The 16,715-nt window shown below is 37.2% G+C and overlaps 1 protein-coding gene across 8 annotated transcripts in view; it reads left to right on the top strand.

Annotated features, from left to right (window-relative positions):
- The window catches only part of LOC134349270 (rho GTPase-activating protein 26-like), a 191,891-nt gene extending 178,396 nt beyond the window's left edge, over nt 1-13,495 (top strand). For 2 of the 8 annotated variants that reach the window (XM_063053330.1, XM_063053328.1), the window contains 3 exons: nt 5,564-5,653; nt 10,613-10,704; nt 11,832-13,495. In XM_063053330.1, coding sequence (XP_062909400.1) covers nt 5,564-5,653; nt 10,613-10,704; nt 11,832-11,920 — 271 coding nt within the window. In that variant the 3' untranslated portion in view covers nt 11,921-13,495. Of the gene's footprint in view, nt 1-5,548; nt 5,654-10,612; nt 10,705-11,831 lie in introns of those variants that run through there. The other 6 variants (XM_063053329.1, XM_063053327.1, XR_010018626.1 and 3 more) reach the window with 5 other exon arrangements.
- Nucleotides 13,496-16,715: the final 3,220 nt, after the last annotated feature.

Here is a 16,715-nt window from a genome sequence, read left to right as displayed (position 1 = left end):
CAATTGGATAAATCTTACATTAAAAGTATGGCAGAAGGTGGTTAATTCATGTGGAAATAATAACATGCTAAAACTCTTTAGATGGTGTGCATATGATATCGAATTCCTTCCCAACAGAGGAGATAAAAGATTTGAGCTATGGATAAAGAAAGGTCTTACAACCTACCTCTCATTTATAGATAAAAGAGTATTACAAAGTTTCCAAATCCTGCAGGACAAACATGGCCTAGAACATAATGACTTTTTTAGGTACTTTCAAGTACGAAACTATGTTAACCAGAGTTGTAGATATACAGACCTATCAACAGTAGAATTAGGATTTTTCAAGATTCTGAATTTGGCTTGCAGTTCAATACCTAGTAAATCAGTTTCTCGATTATATAATGCACTCTCCCATGCTAAAAATGTAAATACACTGTATATTAAAGAGAAGTGGGAGAAAGAAGCGGGGTTGGTACTTTCAGAGGAGGCTTGGGGGAAAATCTGCAGCTTTCAATGGTCCTCGACTAATTCTTTGACTTGGAGAGAACATTGTTGGAAAAACATTATAAGATACTTCAAGACCCCATATCAGGAAAAATATAAAGATGCAAACGTGACATGTTGGAGAAGGTGTGACTCCAAGGAGGCAAATCATTTTCATATTTTCTGGGATTGCCCTAAATTAAGTCTATATTGGGAAGGTATTCATAGAACATTAGTTAAGGTACTTAGGTCCCAGATACCTCTGAACTTTGAGACGCTCTATTTGGGGCATGTATTGTTTCTTGAACAGAAGGAGGATATAAAGTTGCTGCAGGCCCTCTTAGCGGCAAGTTAGAAATCAATCACTAGAAAGTGGCTAAATCCAATACCACCTACATTAGAAGATTGGCACGAAATTATCTTGGAAATATTTAAAATGGAAAAGTTGACTTACTCCCTGAGAATTCAAAAAGAAAAATTTTATCAAATCTGGAATAAATGGATTGAATATATAACCCCAATGTGAGCAGACTTTAGATGACTCTCCTAATGATTTATACTGCTCTTCTCATCAACACAGTAATATTGCTAACGTAAGCACCCCTAGTCTAAATGTCTTTTTTTTTTGTTTTCTTTTGGAAAATAGAGAATTAACACAAGTAAAGGGAAAGATTTGGGAAAGGGATAAAAAATGAAAAAATTAAGTAAATAAGTACATAGGGATTGGATAATTATGTCTGCGGGCAGGAGCAAGCATGAACAATTTAGGATATAAACACCTACAATGGTTGTTACATAGGCTTATATACAACATTTTGGACCAGTGGAAATGGTCCAGAAGAGTTATATGGAAACTATTATTACCATTTTTCTTAACAACTAATACAATTACTTAGCCTAATAGATTAGAATTACCACAGTACATAATTATCTATTTAAGTGTCTAATTTCCTTTTATACCATCTCAATGTATACTTAAGAATGTATAAATAATTATAGTTTTATACATATAAAAAATGGAAAAGGTTATATGTGTGAAAAAAGTACATGATATTTGTGAATTCCTTATCCAAATAAAAATAAAATTTAAAAAAAAGAAATAGCCCTCTGCAAATCATATCTGGTTTTCTGGTACAGGCCTGGAAAGAGCTGCTAATAATTCAGATACAACATAAAACCCAAAATGTTGACAGCAGAGTTCTTTTTTGTGTCTATGGTCTCTTTCTCTGTATTGGTCCTTTTACCACAATATCAGCTTGTATTTTCTCCATATACTTCACACAACTTTATTCTTGTGTTTCAGGATTCTAGCATCTCAGATCTGTTGATGTTATTTCATTCATTACCATTTCTCTTCTTGGAATGTACTGCCTTGAAATCCTGCTTTTTATTTTGTCATGGTCTCTGTTAGTCTATTTGCCTTCAATGCTTTTCATTTTATGTGCTCTCTATTATGGTCCATTCACAATCATCTCTCCTCTTTCTAGCTGACTCATTTTGAACTAAATTCCCTTTGTACATCCTTTCTGTGCATTTTCAGAATCTCCTTTCTACTTAGCTCTGTCAGTCTCATAATTCTTATTTAATATTTTCTACAAGATAACTTTTGATATTTTGAGGCTTATTGGCATATGAAAAGCGTTATATCCCTTTAACGTTTTTTTCTGATCCGCTCACTGAAGACTTAAAAATTTAGCATATTCACACATAAGTTCTCTCAGCAATAGCGTCCTTTATCTCTTTCAGTCATGTATAGATCACTGCAAAGCTGTCATTGAGCGGCTAGTTTCATCTCTGATCATTCAGCATTCAGCTTCTGGGTTGTTATGACAACAGAGACAAAGAATATAAACATCCTTCACAAATTTCATCAGGATTACCCAGTCCTTATCTCCCTCTTAATGATATGAATCACTGATTCAGAATGTTATCCAAATGTATTATTCATAATTTGTCATAAAATTAGAGAATCCCAAGTCCATCTTTGTGGCCAGAGCTTTTCATTTTGGTTACCATTTACTAAAACTGCTGAAAAGTCAGCTCTGGTGGCTACATCTGCTGAGTATTTCCAGCATACTCTGAACTTACTCCAGACCTCCAGTTTCTGAACATACTGAAACAAACTTTTGTGCTACATCCTTGACACAATTCTTTCCTCGTGTTGAATCATTCCAAATGGTCTGTTTTGTTCCCTCATTTATGTTCTGTGTTTGTCATTGAGTCATACAGCAAGGAAACGTGCTCCTTAGCCCAGTTCATCCATGGTGACGTTGTTGCCCAATGAGCAAGTTCCATCTGCCTATGTTTGGCCCTTAGCCCTTTAAACCTCTCCTATCCATGCACTAAAACTTTCCTTTTAAATGTTCCTAATGTGCCTGTCCCAGCTGCTGTTTCTGGCAGCTCATCTACGAAAAAGCTGCCCTGATGTCCCTTTTAAATCTCTCACCTCAGATCACCCCTCTCTGGGAAAAAGACTATGTGATTTCACACTGTGTGTGCTCCTCATTATCTTACATACCTCTGTCAGGTTACCCGCCCCTAAACTCATGATAAATCTTTTCTGCACTCTTTGTGTTTACTAACATCTTTCCTTTAACAGCGTGATCAAAACTGTATGCAATACTCCAAGTATGGCCTTACTAATTCCTTAAGTAACTACAATGTTACCTCCCAATTCCTATACTTAGTGCCCTGATTGATGAAGGCCAGCGTTCGAATGTTACCTTTACCCCGCCCCCCCAGTCGTCTATCTATCTGTGACATCACTTTCAGTTAACATAACCCTCAGGGCCTTACCCTGGTTTGATATCCCAAAATGCATTACCTCACATTTATCTGAATTGAAAGCCATTTGCCAATCCACAGCCCACATACCTAACTTATCAAGATCCCCCATGATGTTTTATAACCTTGAACACTGTCTGCAATATTAGTTCTTTTGATATCACTTGCAAACTTACCTAATATATCTATGTCCAAATCATTTATATAAATTACAAACAACAAAAGTCCCAGCACCAACCTCTGTAGCCTTCCATGAGATATAGGCTTCCAGTCCATGAAACAACCTCAACCATCACTCTGTACTTCCTAGCATGAACAAATTTGAATCCAATTGGCTATCTGTTCTAGGTCCCATGCAATTTAAGCTTCCAGACTATCCTGTCAAGAGGAACTGTGTCAAAGGCCTTGCAGAGTCAATTTAGACAAAATTCACTGCCTTACCTGCAGCTATTCTCTTGGTTATCTCCTTGAAAAACTCTCAAGAGATTTATCAGACAAAACTTCCCACCCACAAAGCTATGATGACTGATTTGAATCAAACCTCTCTCTCTAGTTGTTGGTATTCTGTCACACAGAACCCACTCCAGCAACTTAGCCACCACTGATGTCAGACTGATTGGCCCTTAGTTTAATGGTTTGTTTTTGCCACACTTTTTGAACAATGGCACCTCATTGGACTCTCTCTAGTCCTCCAGAACCTCACCTGTAGCTAGAAATGATGCAAAAAACTCTGTGAGGACCTCTGCATTTTCTTCCAAAATTGCACCAGGGCAGGTCCTAGGGATTTAAGGCCTCAAATACCTCCTTCCTGCTAATTCTAATTTGAATGTGGTCAAATACAACACCACTCATTTCCTCCATTTCCTTAGTTTACATAATTTTCTCCAAAGTAAAAACTGAAGAAAAGTATTTATTAAAAATGTCTCCCATTTCTTTTGGTTCAATACACAGATGGCCATGTTGTGTGCGGAACCTAATGGAGGGGGCCTAGTCTGGTGCTACTCCATTAATTTCAAAGCCACTATCCATTGTAGGTCACAATACTATATCAGATCCATATATATTTTTGCATGTCATTGATTATTTGCCCCACTTGAAGGCTGGCCATATTCTTTTGAAATTGTATAGACTTAGTTTCAATTTTGTTTTCACAAATCCTATATAGAAGCATCATAGTAAATGCCATTCCCAGCAGCAAAAACACAGTTTGGAACTCATTAGTCATCTCCAAGGCTTTCATATAAGGATTGAGTTTAATGTTTTCAAAGTACTTTCTGTTGGAGAAGGCTGAAAACAATGCAGCCTGTGGCAGAGAGGTGAATTATTGAATGTATGTTTAGAACTCCTGTGTTCACCATGCAAGTGAAAAGCTGTCAATTTCACATTGTAGTCATGGTAAAAATTGTGAAGCCATAAGTTGTAATTATTGATTTGCAATTTCTCTGATTCTAAATAAGTTAATTTTAAGTGGAATTTAGCATTTTTTTGTTGCTGGTCTAAACACTGGAATACCTTCCTTAACAGCACTGTGGGAGTACCTTTCCCTGAAGGTTCACCACCACGTTCTTGAACAATTATCAGTTAATGTTAGCCTTGTTACAGATACCCAGTTCTTTAAAAATAAATAAATAACCAAAAAAAAGTCAATTGTTCCCTAGTCAATACCACTACAAAGTCTGAAGCCATTTTGGTTGTGCCATGTTATTTATATCGCTGCTATGAATGGGAGGTGCCCTCTCACTAATTTTTTGTTCCTTTGTTTTGCCATTCAGTAGCTCTGATACATACTTAAGTTCATATAGTATTTCGTTTTGGAAGACACCTGACTTTGAGTTGTCTTATTGTACTCTTGTGAAGAATCAATATTCTTAGGCAATAATTGCTAAGGAGATGTATTGATATGTATACATTTCGCAAGCCCATGATGAATGTAATTGTAAAGTTGAAGATTCCAAATCAGATTTTCCCCATTCATTCCACTTTGATGTGTTAACCGTGAGAGCTGTGAACATTGAATGTAATAGCAATAACTCTTTCTGGTATTCTTTGGATCAGGCATTTTAACCAATGACCAGTTAAAATATCATTAACATACTGTAATTAAGTACTTTCTAACCAATTATCTTTGGAGCTCAGTCTTACAGTGAAAACTCTTGTTCAAATGGGATGTAATAGACTTACTAACATGAGGCTTTTGCCTTGTCCCTAAAATTATATCCTTTGCTTTATGCCATTATTTTAATTTGTTGATTTTTGTTTATTTTCAGTTTTTTTTTTAATACTCTTGCTTATTTTCTAGTCCTCTTCCTCCCAGTCCCAGCTCACCACTCTCACCCACATGGCCCATGGTTTCTGCACCTTCAAGTCCAGTTCCTGTTTCCTCCAGTGACTCTTCCCCTCTCAGGTTTGGTACCAGTTTACCTTCTTTTTATCTTAGTTAATTTTAATGCTTTGGCAAAACTCAGCCTTCAACTAGAAGTTTATTTTTACAGTTTGCTTGGATTCTGTGTATATATTAGCATTGATATCTTCTTTCCCAGCAAGTTACGCTTGTTACCTTACACCATATAGGGAAATATCTAAGCCATAGTATAGTAAAATTTAGCTAATTTATATATTCAAGATTGAGTTCTTCTTTGTGCAAAAATATTTCAAAGTAAGCTGTCAAATTTTATGATGTATTTTTGTTATGGCTAAATATTCAGTCTAACATCATAAAAAGCTACAGGAGTAACTTCCAACTAAATTCAAAATTGCTTTATTTGATTATGCATCATTTCATGTTAGATGTGCGAAAGCATCATCCTTTTTATTTGTTTCCCATGAAAGTAATATTTATTGGAAGTAAAACAATTATACAGCAACATTTTTACTCTTGATACCTCTACACAGATGAGTGAATGAGGAAATCAGCTATGTAAGCATTATTTTAAGTGTAGTTGACACTGTTCTATGATGGTTTAAAGTCAAATTTTTGAAAAAAAAGAGTTAACTCATTTAAGTTAGAAATGAGATGATTTTTTTCTCCATTTGAGCTCATTAATCCTTGGAATCCATGCTTCAATGAAGTGTGCTTTGGTTCATGGTCCTGCTGAAAGATGAATTTCCTCCCCAGTTTAAGCTTTCTGGCAGAGACTAGTAGGTTTTTATCCAAGATCTCTCTGTATTTAGCAGCATTCATCTTCCCATCAATCTTGACCAGATTTTCAATCCCATAACATGGTGCTGCACCATATTTTACAATAGGTGTGGTGTTATCTAGCTGATGTGCAGTATTAGATTTACGTCACACTTACCACTTAGTCTTGAGGGCAGAAAGTTCCACTTTAGTCTTATCCGACCACAAGACCTTCTTCCACATCTTTACAGTATCTTCTCAGTTATGCCCTGCAAAGTCTTTTCAGGCAAGGATATGCTTTTTTCGTTTTCCCGGCCTTCTTATTTGTAACTCTTCCATAAAAACGCTTTTTGTGCTAAACCCTAGAGATTGTGGAGCCATGAACTTCATCTCCAGTTGCAGCCACTGACTTCTTCAGCTCACTCAGAGTGACTATTGGTGTCACATTAGACTCTCTCACAAGTATCACTCCAGCAATTAAGTTTAGAGGAGAGTCCTGACCTAGGCAGTGTGGCTGCGGTTTTATATTTTTCTCCACTTTTTGTTAATGGACTGCACTGAGCTCCAAAGTATGTTCGGTGCCTTTGAGATGGTTTTGTATCCTTCTCCAGATTTGTGCTTCTCTATTATCATTTCCCTGACTTGCTTTGAATGCTTTTTTGTCTTCATTTTGGATTGGTCTGTTGAAAACCAACCATATTGTTGGACATTACAGAGACAGGTGTATTAATTCTTATCAATTCATTGAAAACAGGTGTTCCTCCAATTTTCTGCATCAACAAATTGGGTGAATTGGTAAGGTAATGCTACTGAGGAAAGTTAGCATAGGGGATAAATACTTTTTCAGCCTCACAATTTTCGTTTTCAAATGTTAATACATTGTTGACAGGTTTTGGAATTTTTCTTTTTATTTGACATGATGCACAATCTTTTGTAGAATTGCTTAAAATTCCTACTTCATATTTTAAAATTAGAAAATGATAGAGTTAAATTCGAAAACAGCTGTGGGGGCTGAATACTTTTGAAAGCACTGTATTGAGGAAATATAGAACACAACAGCAGATTGCTGTATCTTTCAAGTCTTCTCCACCTGAACAAAAGATGGAACCCTGGATTAATTTTCCATTGAGATCTGGAATCCGCAACTGTGTAGTATTCCTTTAGTATTGTAGTAAAGTATGAGGTCAATTTTAACCCTGACTTGAACTCTAGCCTTCCTCTTTGGGAGCTGGGAATGATAAAAAAAAGTATTAGGTATTGACAATCTCCATCAAAAATAAGCACAATATTTATGTGATGACCTAGTTAATTTGCTTGCCTGGAGTAATGCCCATGTTTTCACGTGACAGTATTTAGCAGTAGTAAAGACATTACTGCTGCTAAATGCCCCACCATAAAATTTTGCTTACCAGAGTGAAGTATTTGGTGAATGACATACAAGTAGCTATAAAAAGTATTCTCCCCCCACCCCCCAGAAGTTTTCATGTTTTATTGTGTTACAACATTGAATCACAGTGGATTTAATTTGGCTTTTTTTGACACTGATCACCAGAAAAAGACTCCTTCATGTCAAAGAGAAAACAGATTTCTATAAAGTGAGCTAGATTAATTACAAATATAAAACACAAAATAATTGCATAATTACCCACCCCCTTCAAGTTAGTATGTAGTAGATGAACTTTTGGCAGCCTTGAGTCTGTGTGGTTAGGTCTGTATCAGCTTTGTACATCTGGACACTTCAACTTTTCCCCTTTTTTCTTTACAAAACTGCTGAAGCTCTGTCAGATTGCATGGAGATCATGAGTGAACAGCCCTTTAAAAGTCCAGCCACAAATTTTTAATTGGATTGAGGTCTGGCCTCTGACTTGGCCACCCCAGCACATAAACTTTGTTGTTTTTAAGCCATTCCTGTGTAGCTTTGGCTTATGTTGGGGTCATTGTCTTGCTGGAAAACATATCTTCTCCCAAATCTCAGTTCTCTTGCCGTCTACATTAGGTGTTCCTCCAGGATTTCCCTGTATTTTGCTGCATTCATTATACCCTCTACCTTCACAAGCCTTCCAGGGCCTGTTGCAGTGAAGCGTCCCCACAGCATGATGCAGCCACCACCGTGCTTCACGGTAGGGATGGTGTGTTTTTGATGATGTGTGGTGTTTGGCTTATGCCAAAGATAGCATTTAATCTGATGGCCATAAAGATCAATTTTGTTTTCATCAGACCATAGAACCTTCTTCCAGCTGACTTCAGAGTTTCCCATATGCCTTCTGGCAAACTCTAGCCGAGATTTCATGTGAGTTGTTTTCAACAGTGGGTTTCTCTTTGCCACTCTCCCATAAAGCTGCAATTGGTGAAGCACCCAGGTAACAGTTGTTGTATGCGCATCCCAACTCAGCCACTGAAGCTGGTAACTCCTCCAGAGTTGTCATAGTTCTTTTGTGGCCTCCCTCACTAGACACCTTCTTGTACGGTCACTCAGTTTTTGAGGATGACCTACTCTAGGCAGAATTACAGCAGTGCCATATTGTTTCCATTCCTTGTTGATTAACTTAACTGTACTCCAAGGGATATTCAGTGACTTGGAAATTTTCTTGTATCCATCTCCTGACTTGTGCTTTTCAATAACCTTTTTGCGGAGTTGCTTGGAGTGTGCTTTTGTCTTCATGGTGTAGTTTTTGCCAGGATACTGACTCAGCAGCAGATGGACCTTCCCAGATACAGGTGACTTTAACTACAATCAATTGAAACACCTTGACTGGACACAAGTCTCCAAAATCAGTTTTCCATGAAACTAACTATGTGACTTCTAAAATCAGTTGGCTGCACCACTGATGATTTGGTGTGTCATATTAAAGGGGGACGGATACTAACGCAATCAATTATTTTGTGTTTTGTATTTGTAATTAATTTAGATCACTTGTAGAGATCTGTTTTTACTTTGATATGAAAGAGTCTTTTTTGTTGATCAGTGTCAAAAATGCCAAATTAAATCCTCTGTGATTCAATGTTGTAAAACAATAATGCATGAAAACTCTCAAAACGTAACATCTATATAGCAAAAGTAGTACATTCAAACTAACTCCACTATGAATAGATGATGATGCCCAGGTCACATGATTCCTATTTTAATCTTTCTGTCTTGAAACAGTTGGTTCAGCATCTAATTGATTATTGAAATTGTATACATTATACAAGATATAAATACCTAAGTCCTTCAGAAAACTGGATTAGCACAAGGCTACTTTTGTTCATGATCAATAATCAGAACTTAGAATAAGTTACCAGATCTTATTAGAGAGATGAATGAATTAATTAAAAATTAACGGAATGCCGAAATGATGGTAATGCCGACTCATGTTGATGAGGTGGAATGCCTTTTGTTGATAGTGTTTAGTATCTGAGCATTTGATAGAAGTTTTGTGAGTAGTGCTGCAGAATCTGACCACTCTGATTGAATTTTTTTATCAGGTAACTGGGTGTTATTGAGGGCATAGTATTAGAGGTGACATACATGGACCTCATTTATGTCTTTGACGAGATCCCTTGAGAGTGAGCAAAAACACACAGGCCATCGAGTCCAATTAAATTTGGCAAACTGGATCCATAACTGGCTTGGAAATGGGTGACAGAGGTCGTTTTAGTGGCTGGATGCCTGCTACCATTGGTGTTCTTCATGGATCAGTGCAGGAACCTTTGCTGTTTATCAAACATATAAATAATTTGGATGTGAATGCAGGAGGCATGGATATTTAAGTTCACAGATGACGTGGAGATTGGCAGAGTTGTATAGTGTATTGGAATGTGTATGCTATATGCTGGCAAAATAGGCAGATAGAATTCATTGCAGATGAATCTGAGATGTTGCATTTAGGGAGCACTGATGAAGCGAGGAGGTACACCATCAATTGTAGGGTTTGAGGGAGCAACAATGGTAGAGGGACCTTGGCATAAGTCTGCAGTTCCAGTTTCGGTACAAGTACTGTGATTAACTTAGTTAGGAAAGCATGTGGGATGCTGACCTTAATTATTTAGGGTTCTGCAGGCAAAATCGGAGGGGTTATGCTTCAACTTTTTAAAACCTTAGATCATGAACATAGGAGGTTCAGGCCTGTCCAGCTCAACAACACAACACAACACATGGTGCTCACTAGTCATTGCTGGATCTGCTGATACTGAATATAGATCAGTGTGAAAATACTAGTCTACCATTAAAATCGAGATTTACCATCTCTGCTATTTATTTAATAGTTCCCAAAATCGCAAAGCTCGAGCCCTTTATGCATGTAAAGCAGAGCATGACTCAGAATTATCCTTCAGCGCTGGAACCATCTTTGAGAATGGTAAGTGAAGGAATCAAACTTTGTCCTAAACTTGGTTGTTCATTCCAGCATGCCCTTTAAGGGTACACTGGAAGTGAGGGTACAGTAGTGGGACAACAACTCATCTAGTAGTGGGCTCTCTGCAGAAAACTTCATTTACCCACACCCAAAAAGTACAGGCACAGGCATTAAGGCAGTTCATATTTTTCAAAGCCTTTTTTTGTTGAGTACTAAATATTCTGCCTATTTATTCTTCGAGACTTTGGCTGGGCTCTTTCTTTGTTGAGTCTGTGCTGTGGCCAGTGGTGGTAGTGTGGCTGAGCAGATGAGGAATGTGTTAAAAAGATGTGGGAATGTTGTGAAGGTGTATGTGGGAGGTGTGGGGTAGAGGTGGAGATCAGCACTGACACATTAGTGGTGCTTGAAAAGAGGAATAAGAAATTGGACAGTTTAGTTTGTGGGAGGGGGGAGTCATAGCCAGCAGGTGCCAGTTGGTTTAGGGAGTCAGGGATCACAAATACAGAGGGAAAATAGTGGGGATGGGAAATTTGCAGATTTAGGGAATGACTGGAGACCAGGGATAAGGAAAGCAGTGAGTGGGATGAGTGGAGATTTGTAATTTTTTTTTTGCATGAGATGATTTCCAAGGATTTGAGCAAATAATTTATTTACCTCACTTACCAAGTCCAGCTTGGGCTGCTAATGAAACTATGCTTCACAGGTGTGCCCAACTATACCTGGCCTCCAGGCTAATATGCCAAGTTCTATTTAACTCTAGAACTTGGCATATTGGCCTGGAGGCCAGGTGTAGTTGGGCACACTTGTGACATAAGGAATGATGTCACTTCAGGCATTCCATACTCAAAAGATTCAGAGATGTCTCAGTGCGGGGGACAGTGATGTTCAGTTTTAAGTTGCCGGATAAAAAGTGTCACATGATTGAATTACTCACCAATACTGCTAAAAGACATTACTGAAGTATACAGTATATACTTAGGTCCAAGTTAGGATATTTATTAGAGTTCACAGCTTAATACAAGTGTAGTATCTTTTCACTTCATGAAACTCAGATTCATTAAAAATAAGTTTGTTTGGTTGTGTTGTGAGCCTAACTTCTGATTTATAAATAATTGATGTGTATTTTTCAGTTCATTCATCTCGGGAACCTGGTTGGCTTGAAGGAACACTGGATGGGAAGACTGGACTAATTCCAGAAAATTATGTTGAGTTTCTATAGCCAAATATGTGCAACATTATAGCTGAGAATTACATGGTATCCATGGGAATCAATGAAGATATGAACATTATTTCAGTTTTGGCATTTTATTCTATTGCAGAAATGCAGTGAGGATATTGAGTGAACTGGAGATTATTTTCAATTCAAGCTTATAATGTCCTGTATGGATATGATTCACCATTAATTTATCAAACCAGAGCCTGTAATTATTTCATAAGTATTTTGTTTTTACTTCAAATACTTATGTTTGTGAAAGTAGGATTTATTTTATCTGAACTAGACAGTAGAATGTATATAATGTAGATATTCATTCTACTTAACTGTTGCAAATATCTGTATGATGTATGTAGTATGAAATGGGGGTTTTAATTTGGAAAGTGGGTTTACCATTTCTTCAACCTAAAGTATTGGATTCACATATTTTGATGATACAATTGAAATACGGCATTACAGAAATGCAAGTGGCTCGGCAATGGTCACATTAATGGTCAAATAGGTATAATGAAGTGAAGGTGAATTATTGTCCATTTCATTATTTTTAAAGCATAATCATTTATATGGCAAACATTACTTATCTATTTTTCAAATTACACATTAATTTCATATTTTTAAAAATATGTTTAACATAAAATTTAATACTTTCCATGTTGTAAAAGAAGAAATGAATTTTAAGGATGGAAATGTTAAAGTATAGATATGTTTAAATATAAGTGTTTTTAACATTTTAAAAAAAGACAATCAGCCAGCAAGTGGAAGACATTTCTATTGACTTTGGCATTCCACTTATGAATAAACTGCTTTGAGATGGTAACAGAAAACATTTCTGTTAAGTTTACTATACATGCTTTGGCAGCTAATATTTTAATTGCTTAAGGTAACAACTGCACAGAACTGATCAAGTTTAGGATAAATTTAATGATTTCAACAAATCACCTTTGAAGCCTGGAATTTCAAATCAAACACAGATTTGCATTTATAGAATATAATCTATTCCAGTATCAGATATATTGTACCAAAGGTTTTCCATCAGATTTTTAAAAATAGAACCTCCTGCCTTGATTTGACAGTATGTATGAGCATGCATAAAGAACTATGAGCTGCGTGTGTGTGCGTGTACGTGCGTGTACATGTCTTGAGTGCGCCTTAAAACAAGCTTCTGCCTAATCTACTCATCTTGCAGATCTAACTTCTTCACAGAATAGATATTCAACTGCTAGTTAGAAGCAAGTTGAAAAGAAATAGGTAATGAAAATCTGAGGGAAGAAACACCATCCTTCATGGTCTTTATCTATTCTGCTTGTGGAAATTATTTGCTATAAAACAAACAACCACTTCTTTCTGCTCTTAACAAAGTTTGACTTTTTAAAGATTTAAATCTATAGCAGTTATTTTGTTTTAGGAACTGTATCTAATTTTAAAGTTTTCTTTTAAACTCATTACTTCTAACTTAATCGTGCTAATACTGCTGAAGCCTGTGTTTTGTGATAATTAATGAATTTTGTTGCAATGGTTGAAATAGTTCTACATTATTTACACTCTAGTAGTTCTTCACTCAACTATCAGTTGCCAATAAAAACTTTTTTTATGTGATAATCAGAGTTTGATTTATACAGTAGAAGAGGATTGTATTTTCCTAATTAAGGCAGAAGCACAGACTTGCACTCTACTTTTACTTAGCCCCTTAAGTGACTTAGGCCATTGTTTAAACTTTGAATTCTCTCTCATTTTTACACAATTGTTTACAAAATGTATATATAGTTTTTGTTTAATCTCAATAACACCCCTGTAAAACAAGGGAAATTTTATAATAGGGAAATGTCTGTTAAATGCATTTTTAAAAGGAGAAAACAAGAGTGACAGAAGATTCAAGAGGGTATTTCAGAGTCCATATAATTAAAATCAAGTAGGCAATTTTGGTAATCTATATAATTTGGACAATGTAGGTTCAGGCAGGTATAACTCTTAGAAAAGAGGAGGAGGTAGGCAAATACATGGTCAGACTATCACAACATAAAACATTCTGTCAATAAATTAGTGCAATCAAAGGAAATCAAACTGATATTAATTTCAGATTTTTGTAAAATAGTACATAGAGTAAATACCCATAGAGTAATAGAAAACTACAACACAGAAACAGACCCTTCAGTCTACCTATTCCATTTAACTGCCTAGGCCCATCAACCTGCACCTGGACCATAGCCCTCCATGCCTCTCCCATTTATGTACCTACCCAAACTTCTCTTACACATTGAAAACTAAATTGTATCCACCTCTTGCGCTCATAGCTCATTCCACATTCTCACCACCCTCTGAGTGAAGATGTTTCCCTTAAACATTCCACCTTTCACTCTTAACTCATGACCTCTAGTTGCAGACTTACCAATCCTGAGAGTAAATGCAAGCAGGCTTATTTCTATACTCCTCATAATTTTGTATGCCTCTATCAAATCTCCCCTCAATCTTCTACATTGTAGGGATTCAATATTTCCTTATAACTTAGGTCCTCCAGTCCCAGCAACATTCTTTATGATTTCCTCTGTACTCTTTTGGTCTTACTTACATCTTTCCTGTAGGTAGGTGACCAAAACTGCATACAGTACTCCAAATTAGGCCTCAGCAATACAGCTTCAACATGATATCCCAACTCTTGTACTCAATACTTTGACTATGAAGGCCAACTTCCCATGCTGGACCTTGTATGTTGCCTTGCTGAGATCAATATAGACAACATTCACTGCCTTGACTTCATCAACTGTCCTGGTAACTTCCTCAAAAAACTCTGTAGCATTGGTTAGACACAACCTACCACACACCAAGCTGTGCTAACTATCCCTAATCAGTCTCTGTCTATCCAAATACTCTTACCTGGTTCCTTAGAATACCTTACAGTAACTTCCCCACTACTCTACTGATGTCAGGCTCACTGGCCTACAATCTCCTGGTTTAATTTCAGAGCATTTCTTAAAGAGCGGAACAACATTAACCATACTCCAATCCTCTGGTACCTCACCTGTCGCCAAGTATGATTTAAATATCTCTGTTAGGGCCTCTGCAATGTCTAGACTTCCCTCCCACAGGGTCCGAGGGAACACCCTGTCAGGCCCTGGAGATTTGTCTACCCTAATATGCCTCAAGACAGCAAACACCTCTTCCTCTGTAATCTGTAGGGTCTATGACCCTGTAAGAGTGAAGCTGCTTTGCCTCACTTCTATAGACTGTGTCTATCTCCCAAGTAAATACAGATGCAAAAAATCTATTTAAGATTCTCTCCCGCCCCCCGCCCCCGCACCAATCTCTTTTAGCTCCATGCATGGATTACCATTCTGATCTTCCAGAGGATCAAATTTGTCCCTTACAATCCTTTTGCTCTAAACATTTCTGTAGAAACCCTTGAGGTTCTCTTTCACCGTGGTTATTAGAGCAACCTCCTTTTTAGCCTTCCTGATTTCCTTCTTAAGTGTTCTCTTGTATTTCTTATATTCTTCAAGTATCTCATTTGTTCCTATCTGCCTATAGCTGTTATGTACCTCCTTTTTTTGTCAAAAACCAATGTTCCCTAAACCCATTATCCTTACCTTTTGCTCATACAGGCCCATACAAGCTACTGTATCTACTCTCAAAATTTCACTTTTGAAGGCTTCCTGTTTACCAAGTATACCTTTGCTCACACTTGCCAGATCATTTCTGATACCGTCAAATTTGGTCTTTCTCCAAATCAGAATCTTAACCTGAGGACCAGACCTATCCTATTCCGTAATAACCTTGAAACTAATGGAAATGATCACTATTGCAAAATGATCTCCTACACAAACTTCTGTCATCTGTCCTGTCTCATTCCCTCATAAGAGATTAAATATTGCACACTGTCTCATTGGGACTTCTACATACTGATTAAGGAAACTTTCCTGAACACATTTAACAAACTCTTTCCATCCAGCCCTATTACAGTATGGGAGTCCCAGTCAATATGTGGAAAGTTAAAATCACACGCTGTCACAACCTTATGTTTCTTGTAACAGACTGCAATCTCTCTACAAATTTGTTCCTCTAAATCCTGAGGACTGTTGGATGATCTGTAATATAGCCCCATTAAAGTGGTCATACCTTTCGTATTCCTCAGTTCCAGCCTTAAATCCTCAGTAGATGAGTTTTCCAGTCTGTCCTGACTGAGCTAAGCTGTGACATTTTTCCTGACTAGTAATTCCATCCTTCCCCCTTTTAATCCCTTCTGCTGTATCAAATCAAAAACCCTGGAATATTGAGCTGACAGTCCTGCCTCTCCTGGAACCAAGTCTTACTAATGGCTACAATATCATAATTCCGTGTGTTGAGCTCATCTGCCTTTCCTACAATACTTGCATTAAAATATATATAATTCAGAACATTAGTCCACCATGCTCAGTCTTTTGATTCCTGACTTTGTCTGAGGTCTTAACAACATCTGTCTCCACAACCACTTCACCATCTGTTGTGGCACTCTGGTTTAAACTCCTCTGTGCAGTCATCAACAGAACCTCACTTCTGTACCCCTAATGATTCCCCTTTCACCTCACCTCGCCTCTTCTCCCCTTTCCCTTCTGAGCCAGAGAACTGACCACCGTGACTTTCCTTTGCTAGGTTATTCCTGCCCTACAACAGTATCCAAAGTGGTGTACCTGTATTTGACCGGGATCCCTCAACAATTCTTAAAGCCATAACCATAACCATAATGAGTGGTACAGCAGGCACTTATCAACATATGGCCAGCTTTTGTGTTTTTAATTTTGTTAAGGTATGTTTATTTTTATTTCATAGC

Source organism: Mobula hypostoma, chromosome 7 (assembly GCF_963921235.1).
Source record: "Mobula hypostoma chromosome 7, sMobHyp1.1, whole genome shotgun sequence".
NCBI lineage: Eukaryota > Metazoa > Chordata > Chondrichthyes > Myliobatiformes > Myliobatidae > Mobula > Mobula hypostoma.
The sequence above is the reverse complement of the archived record's forward strand: the minus strand, read 5'-3'. Positions and strand labels throughout refer to the sequence as shown.